This window comes from Colias eurytheme, chromosome 2 (assembly GCF_061535395.1).
Source record: "Colias eurytheme isolate Ceu_HAF_F1 chromosome 2, ilColEury1 Martin Lab GWU primary, whole genome shotgun sequence".
NCBI lineage: Eukaryota > Metazoa > Arthropoda > Insecta > Lepidoptera > Pieridae > Colias > Colias eurytheme.
This window is the reverse complement of record NC_142981.1, coordinates 3,881,712-3,891,194: the sequence shown is the minus strand read 5'-3', so window position 1 is coordinate 3,891,194 and position 9,483 is coordinate 3,881,712. Positions and strand designations below refer to the sequence as shown.

Here is a 9,483-nt window from a genome sequence, read left to right as displayed (position 1 = left end):
AATAATTGTACTCAGGCGAATCAAGAAAACGTCGGCACCTCATAATACATTAATAGTAAAACGTATTATGATTTTGTGAATATTAATATTATTGTAGCATAGACAATACTTATTTTAATAAAGGTAATCCACGTTCTACATGACCATTAGAGATTTCAGATCTCATTTATTGTTGTTGCTGAGATAACCATGCGAATTTGCAACTGAAACAAAAAAAACATTGCAGTTAGGTATTTAATCTTCTGCAAAATTATGTTCAGACCGCAGCTTCTATTGCAAATCCCGCTAAGAGTTTTATCCGCATCATACAAACGCAACTTCACTCATTTCAAAGTTTTTGCAGACATCAATAATAATTAGAATTTGTCTGTATGTACGCTAGTACGTACTTGTGTGCGTGTGTACTACGCAAATATCACTATTGCAATATACAAAAAAATTAAATCAGTAAACTTAATGAACTTAGGTAAGTAAAGAAAGACCTCTGACCTCTGTATAGGATAGGCTATAATAGAGGATTCGATATAAGACGCGAGCGTGCATAAATTAATATTGATTTTACAATTTATTCACACTTTACTTATTTAATGAATCATACCTAAGGATAAAAGAAACATCAACACATAACGTACACATTAAAAAATATGCCCTATTCTATATCCCTCGTCCAATATACTTGAGAAACAGCTTCTGAAAGAAGAGCTCATTGTTCTACACTTACCTTTAAAATTCTCTTCATAATAACACAGCATCTTCCACATCATTTCACCAGTGATCTCATTATTAGGGAGACTGCCTCCAAACCTTTCCATGAGCGCTATACCATCCACATGCTTAAGTAACGAATTCATATCGGTTCCATGGAAATAGATTCTCGATCGCAGCTTTTCTCTTAGGAATGGTTTAAAAATAGCAAATAGCATGTTGAATATGTAAGGTTGATTGACGATGTGTACTCCTTTTAACCGAATCGGTATGCAATCCTGAAAAGTGAAAAAAAACATTCATCTTTGTATTAGGTATAATTTAATCTATCCTATCTATATAAACACTCGTAAAAATAATTTAATTCAACATCAAATAACGTAATTAGAACATGAAATAATGATAAGAACAAAAACATAAAATAATGCCAAAACGGTCACCACATCCATGTCTAACATTAATAAAAATTAAATTAAATAGCATACCTGAATCCAGTCGACGACCATTTTCGCGAAGGAAGGCGTGAATTGCATTATATGTGAGAAGGAGAGCCCTTTCATATCCAGGATGACGTTGACCCCACAGACCTGGGTACGAGGTTCCACCATCGCGGACTCCAGACCCAGTTGGACGCCACGGAACACCTCTGTTAGGGGAACTTCCCGTGGTTTCCATCCCTCTGAAATAGAACAGTTCAATATAGGATCATTAAAATCTCCTGTAAGTAATTGTTTTAGCGGGTGTTTACATCATGAAATTTATTGGATATGATTTTAAGATTATTGATAATTATTACAAAATTACAACTAGGCCTGTTTAATAAAAGGTATGGTTACGGTTTGATTATCTATATGTATAAAGAAGCATCATACCTCTACCTCTATTATATATAATGGTAAATAAATAAAAAATCAACCTCCACATTCCACAAGCATAATACGTCGGCCATTACTGTCCCTCGGTGACAATATAGATATGACGGAGTGGTCGAAAGCTGCCCTCACAACGCTGGGTCGCAAGTCGCGGCAATGTACTTCATGAGCCAATCTGAACTTGTAGTATGCTTGTATCTGGAAGATTAATTAATAAATTTAACATTCAGTTTGGATCTTTTTCGGACTTTTGTGACCTTTCTTTGAAATATTTCCAGATATTCAGAAATATTTTTGGAATGAAGTACCTACCTTATCGCGCGTTGCGAAAGGAAGCTAGACGGAATATTATTTTAGCTAATTTTATTATTTACTAGCTATTCCCTGCGGTTTCACCCGCATTGCTCCGCTCCAGTTGGTCTTAGCGTGATGATATGATGGCATATAGCCTTCCTCGTTAAATGTGCTATCTAACACCGAAATAATTTTTCAAATCGGACCAGTAACTACCCTTGGAACTATCTCAGGAACGGTATTAGCGCGTTCAAACAAACAAACTCTTCAGCTTTATAATGTTATAGTATAGATAAATGGAAAAATTTCAATAACGAATGAATCAATTATAAAGTAATATTTCCTAAGAGAGTAATAAACAAAGAATATAATAGAAAGTATTACCCTTTTAAAGGCGCTTTCTGCGTAAAACTTGCATGGTCGTAAAAACTTCATGAGGAAAGCGTCATTTTCCAAAGGTATTACGAGGTTTGTTTCACCTGAAAAATCCATACTAATATTATAAATGCCAGTAACTCTGTCTGTCTGTCTGTTACTCAATCACGCCTTAACTACTGAACCAATTTACATGAAATTTGGTATAGAGATATTTTGATACCCGAGAAAGGACATAGGATAGGTTTTATCCCGGAAATCCTACGGGAACGGGTTTTTCTTTGTAAACGCGGGCGGAAAGCTAGTATACAATAAATTCGCATTAGGTACACCGCTGATTTACATACATATCATACAATACAATAGTATGAAATTAATATGTATTTATAACCCTGTTTATTTATTTTCTTAGCTTTTGTATAATATTCTTAAAAAAACTGAATCTAATTTAAATTTTAAAATGATTCTCAAGTATGTGACGTTATTTTTAGTATGTAAAAACATCAACGATGGTATATGATTTTTATTACCTTTTAAACCAGTATACTTCGGCTGCTATTCTCACACATAGGTGTGAATATTGACGTTTTACTTATATAATATAGGTACCTACCTATAGGTACGTAAAAATTAGAAGTGCAAAATTTGAAGTCCACAAGCACTTTATTCTAAGATTTTTTGTCAACTTATAGGTATTCATATTTTTTGTTATACCTAACTAATTGTTTTTAAACTAATCGCAATTTGCGTCTTTAATTTTTTTTATTTTATTGCATACTAGCGGTACGCCTCTCATTCGCCCGTGGCACCTACGTATTTACGTTATCTCTACATAAGAACCATCCTCGTACTTCAAGGAATATAATAAAAAAAGAATTGTCGAAATCGTTCCACCCGTTCACGCATGATGCCGTGACCAAGAAAAAGGGGTTTCATTTTTAAATACAGTCAAAGTTCCTTATTCGCGCTTCCTTCATTCGCGGTTTCACTATTCGCGGATGGAAAAAATGCGACCTAATTTCTATATTCGCGCCCAAAATTCCTTATTCGCGGATCGAATCGGTACATCGGTACTTACATAGATGTATTTACCTAAATAAAAATAAATTGTTATCCTTAGTAAACGCCTGAACTACAACTACGAATTTATAATATCGACTAAAAAACGAGTAAAAAGTGCCAAGCCATTGCCTCAAGCTGAAGATAATACCTAATTAAATGGTAATTAATAAATTTGTATGGTCAAAAATTTAAATAAAACTAATTTCTTTATGTATTTGCTTCCTTATTTCGTCACCCAGGAACGTATCCCCTATAACCCCATACAAATTACCATTCCTTATTCACGGTTTCTCTATTCGCGGCACATTTACGGAACCTATTGCCCGTGAATAAAGAACTTTTACTGTATATGTATAGATTTTAATGCTAGCTTACGGTCACTCCTACAAATAAATAAATAAATGGACTGGAGGATAGTTGTAAATTATTTCAAGGAGTTTAGATCTATCATGTAGCTTAATAAAACAACCGGGCTCCAGAGCGCCAGCACAAAGGTCAATTATAATTGGTCGTTAGCAATTGAAGATAACGTTGGCTTGCTTGCAATCGATTCATATGCGTTTGAGATATTTTCATCAATTGCTCTTCGTAATTTTAAAGATAAATATTATGTTGTAAAGTCAAAACAAACAAGTCTAATAGCGATACACGTTCGTAAGATTGATTTGTAAGACGTGGTAATTGAGAAAAGAAACCTATAGTTTTACAATAAATACGAAATGCTAGGATGAAATGTAATATTGTGCTATGAGCCAAATGTCACATGTTTTTTATTCAAATAATAAGATTTAACCGCTCGCCACAAAAAAGGCGGAAATAAGTACTTAGGTACCTACAAAACCTGTTTTATTTTTATGAAAATTTTATTTTGAAAGATTTTTCGATTAGTACCTAATAGTATCACAGAAGTTTCGTCAAAAACGGTTTAGTACTTCGACTTTTAGTTCTAAAAATTGTAAGTATTTTATTTCTTCGACAAAATCCAGTAGATAGTTTTAATATAGGTAGGTAGGTATGTTTGTTTAAAGTTGTCTGGAAAATAAACTTTGTTAGATAAATTGATACTTAACAAAATGTTACGTGCTAGAAATAAAAAAGATTCATTGACTATTTAGATTAAAATGCTTGCTTTGGTTTTGAATAAGTCCATGAAAATAGAATTCTTAAATATAATTCGGTAAAAAAATCTTTTAGCACATTATGTTGGGTCAGCAAGAAGGTGATAGTAGAAACAATTTTTATACATAACTAATATATAGATATACACGATTATACTTATCAATTATCATTTCGATTAAAAATTATTTAACACCTGTCTGGGTTTGATTTAAATTTTAAGCGATAAGAGAACTTCTGTTTTGATCGGTTTATCATTTTTGCCCCCTTAATTATAAACGCTTACAGCTTATAATACAATGCGTCCTATATAATTATAAAGATAATTATAAAAACGATCTAACTATCTAACTGATAAAATTGTAACATTACGTTGCAAATACAATATCTATATAAACAATAAAAATATTAAAAAGAAAATAATTTCAAGTTTCGACAAAAGCACGAAGATCCAACGAAAAGTTACGTTACTCGTAACTAATCGAAATATGAAAAAAAGGCTCAAGTACATGAAGGAAATACGTCATAGTAAAAACATCACCTACCTACAGGTGATGCTGCTGGAAAATATACATGCATAGATCAGTTAGGTATTTGCTCTAACTCAATAGCATTTCTACGAAATAATTCTAGGTTCTATCTTCGTGGTAAGATGCATCATTGGTAGAGCAGCATTTGTAATTTAAAATAAATAATATATTTTTGCGCTATTTACCATTTCCTTTCTTACCAGGTTATTATTTATTATTTATTGAAATTATTCTTACAAATTATTACAATAACTTAAGTCTAAGTCAGGGCAGGAATTACTTTATAAGCGCCTTATGTGCAATATTATTGGTGTTAAATTAATCGCTATAGATTTAGGGACTTTTTTTTCCAAATAAAGCATTATAAATATATATAAAGTAAATTAAATGGAAATTCAGATAGAGATAAAAGTCAAAAATATACCTGTCTACTTTTGGTCCTTAACCTTAAACTGGCAAAGGTTAAGAATGAATGAATATATATGAATTATATTTGTTTTAAATATTCGCCTCAGAAACTACTAATATTTTAAAGCAATAAACAAAAATTGTGTCTAATAATCATGGCATTGAAACTCATTCATTTAATTAGAAATTGGCCTTGAATCTCTATAGTCTATGAACGAAATTAGCTATCTAGTAATCTATGGTTAAATCAGTTATTCAGTTTCTAATAAATTAACGATTTGTTCCATTTTAAGTCATATTTTTTTTACTATTATTAATTATAAGAATAGATGCAGATACGCTTATGTTAGATTCCACTTTAAAGTTTTCCACTACATTTGCTCTTACTTTCGTGTTTCGAACACCACTTTCACTTTTTAAGCGACTTGTAAATATTTACCTTCCAGGTAAACGATAGAAGCTTTCAAACAAGGTAAATATATGAATAAGTTTAATAGTTATGAATAATATTATGTAGGTAGTCGTAGATTCGATCAGAATATTAAAACTTTTAACCATGAATTTTGCAAAACCACATACAAATGTATTTTTATATACTTAATTACATTTTTATTATACAAAATGTACTTAACTTCATTTTTAAGTTACACAAGAACCAGTTTTTTAACGATTAGGTACATACATTTTTATATGTAAGTACTTGACATATATTTAATGCTACGACCAGTTTCCTACTAACTCTACATTTTGTAACATTAAATTTAAATGTTTACAATTTACGCTTTACTCACCTTTTAAAAGCTCACGCAGTTCTCGTAAGCCTTTTTCAACATTTTCTGGCGTTTCTCTAAGTTCTTTTTCAGCTTTTTCAACATAAAAATCTTCTGTAATGGGATCGGTCTCTAATTCGATTTTATTTCCACCCCACACCACGTAAGGGGTGCCATCCTCTTCGTATTGTAGACCCATATTATGCACACTTAATAAAAAACTTATTATTAGAAATAACTATACACTTTTGTGAAACTGAGAACCACAGCAAGATTTTAAACAACTGCCGATATTGCGTTATACCGGTCAATCCCTTCACTCGAAATGCCACCGATTAAGTAACTCGGCACAGATTTCACATAGGCATGGCAAACATAAAATATGACTGCACACAAAGCCTCTCTTAAATAATTTAGATTTGTGGAAAAATATGTAATTTATAGGTATTTAGGTTTTGAGAATTTCAAGTCGCGATATTTCGAGATCAACGCGCAGACAGAGCCAAGCGATGTGTTGCGCTTGACATCAAACTAAGACTATTCCTCCACCGCACCAACTTTGAAACTGACTGTACTAACTTTTAAACTTACGATAGCAAGCAGCCAGCGTTCATGTCCTACCTCAATTACGATAAGATGATAAATAAAATATAAATTTTCAATCTTCATTAGTTGCTTCAGCAATTAAGGCGTGAAATGTGCACAGGCACAGACAGAGTCACTTTCGCATTAATTATATTAGGGATTCTTACACCAAATAGATCTATCCATATTTTATATGCAGGTAAGAATGACAATAAATAAATACTGTATTATAGAGGTAAAGTTTGGATCTACGCAATTTACTAAGCAATTTAAAAAAATATTTTTGCACGTTTTCTATTAGTGTATTTGTTATTATCCCGGTTCCTAACGGACGGAGCTGGGATTAGTGACTATTCTATGTTATGACACAATATATTTATTGGAGATATGTCGATATATGTAGTTCTTATCTTAGTTAATAAAGTTGCAACTTGCATGCTCTATATGCTTAAGTAGGTACTACATATTACCCAAATAGATGTAATCAAATTTTAATAAACGTTCAATTCTTACTATGTTGTTTTTCAGCTCATTATCTATAATAGTCTTAGATATAAAAACGTCTAAACAATGAATCAAAATGAATGAAAAACACTGTAATTTTCAAGCGACTTTTTTTAAAGAATCTAAATACAACATTCACGTGCTAAAGAGATGTTAACCATAATACGTAATTATGCAATGAATATTCCTTCTTCTATACAAAAAAGCGTGTTAAAAAGATATTAGTTGTAAGTATGTAATATAGACATGTAAATGACAAATCACTTTGTGAATAGATCTATATTTTCTTTTATTAGGAGCATAAAAAATGTAATACAATTCTTTCCATGTTTTATTTCTATAGCTCTATTTCATATATCCTAATTCTAGAAGAAAGGAAGTTACAAATGTGAAAATATTTTTAATTGTACATTATAATAATGACTTTAAATAGACAACAAAGAATATCGCAGGTACGATCAATTAAATATTGATAAATTTCAAAGATATAAATATTAAATCCTGATTAAACAACATTTGCATTGTAATAACATTTTACCTACTTGTTGGTAATTAAGAATTGTATTAGCCTGTTACCGACCCTCTTTTGATATTTCAGACCTACCTAACCAGCACCTACATGTGTTTTGTTATACCTAGTAAAGTGAAGTCTTCACTTTAATCCATGGGTATCCTAAACACCATATCTTAAACGTATTGGACCTATGACCTCATGTAAGCTCCCAAAAGATCGGGTATTGTTAATAGAGAGAGAGTTCCATAACCTTACAGTAAAATATTATAAAACTGAAATTTGTTACATAATTTTAAATGATAGTGATAAACTATTTTTTCTACTCGTCTATTATTAAGTGTTGAATAGATTTTGATATAAAACCTACAAATATACTTAGATCAATCTATAGATGTGCTTACCCTAACATAATATTATATAAATATGTTTGGAGTAGATTTCTACGTTTAGTTGAATGGTCAACTTTCATTAATGAAGCATTTCGTGATAAAGTAAGTACAGAAGAAAATGATGACTGATTTTTTATTCTTTTTAAATATAAGCACAAATATCTAATATCGTTCTAAGAGTTAAAAACCAGCCATAAAAGGTAGAGCCGAAATAATACAGTAGGTACAGGTTTTATTTATGTCGACTATACAGCCTGAAAAATGTTAATTATCTCAAAATAAATGTATCTATATTTTAAATAAGTAAATAGTATGCTTAATTTGCTTTTGAGCAGTGGTGGCTCAGTGGTGAGGACCTCGGACTTCAAATCGATAAGTCGGGGCTTCAAGAAATCAAGACCACTTGAGCGTGCAGGAAATAATTTGATTTTACAATTTATCTGCGCATATGGTTAGCATTGTTAGCAACACCAATAATGGAACGGTTCAGGAAAATATCGTGTGAAAACCGACATGTCTCAGGATCAAAAGTTCGACGACTTTTATTATAGTAGTGTTAATTTAAGCAGAGGATTAAGAACGAATGCTTTCGAGATATGCTTTTTGCTGTCCGGCTTTTGTGGAAATTTAAGTTTCCAAAATCCAATCGCATATTTGCTCAGTATTAAAACTTAAGCGACTTAATAATATTTATTCATATAAAATCAATTTGTAGTTATTTGAAAAAGTTGTTATTTAACCTTCAAACACTAATTCAGTGTATACAAACCGTCTTATAAATGAATATATATATTTTATAATGAACAATTTAATACATGTCTATTGAACCTATGATTAACCTCTGCTATAAGTGTTAGTTGTATACGTAGTATATTATTATTAGTCTGTGGTGTTAGGTAAATAGGTGCTATTCTAGAGATAATTTTCTGCTACTATAGATCAAATTATTATGCTAAGTTAAATACGAGTCGATATATTATAAAATATCACGATTATTAGGCTAGAATTACGGTTTATTAAAGAGTAGGTAAACTAAAGTCGTTGGATTCGCCTGCTAGAGGATAGTTAAAAATATTTTTTGAAAATAATATCTACAGCAAATAATAGTGGAGATCAGCTGAGCCCTATTAATACGAGTAACAACAGCCATAAAGGTGCGGTAGCTTTTAACACAATCTTACTTTTCTATAGTATTTGTATCTTTATTCTTTTGAATTCGAAGTTACAAGTAAAATAAAATTTTAGCAAAAAAAAACGTTAATAGATCTTCCACATAAATGGCTTTGCCAAATCTCTTAAACTGCACTTATACAAAATTATTTTTTTGCATATTTGCGTCTGTATTTTTTAAGTATGTAA

General features: G+C 31.1%; 1 protein-coding gene across 1 annotated transcript; it reads right to left on the bottom strand.

The window, feature by feature from the left end:
• Window positions 1-105: 105 nt before the first annotated feature.
• On the bottom strand, window positions 106-6,722 carry LOC149910204 (alpha-tocopherol transfer protein-like). Its single transcript, XM_090111338.1, has 6 exons — window positions 6,154-6,722; window positions 2,256-2,350; window positions 1,622-1,775; window positions 1,191-1,384; window positions 722-983; window positions 106-203 (listed from the first exon to the last, which is right to left on the bottom strand). Exons 1-6 carry the CDS (start codon window positions 6,329-6,331, stop codon window positions 163-165), a joined length of 924 nt encoding a protein of 307 aa, XP_089967464.1. The 5' UTR covers window positions 6,332-6,722; the 3' UTR covers window positions 106-162.
• Window positions 6,723-9,483: the final 2,761 nt, after the last annotated feature.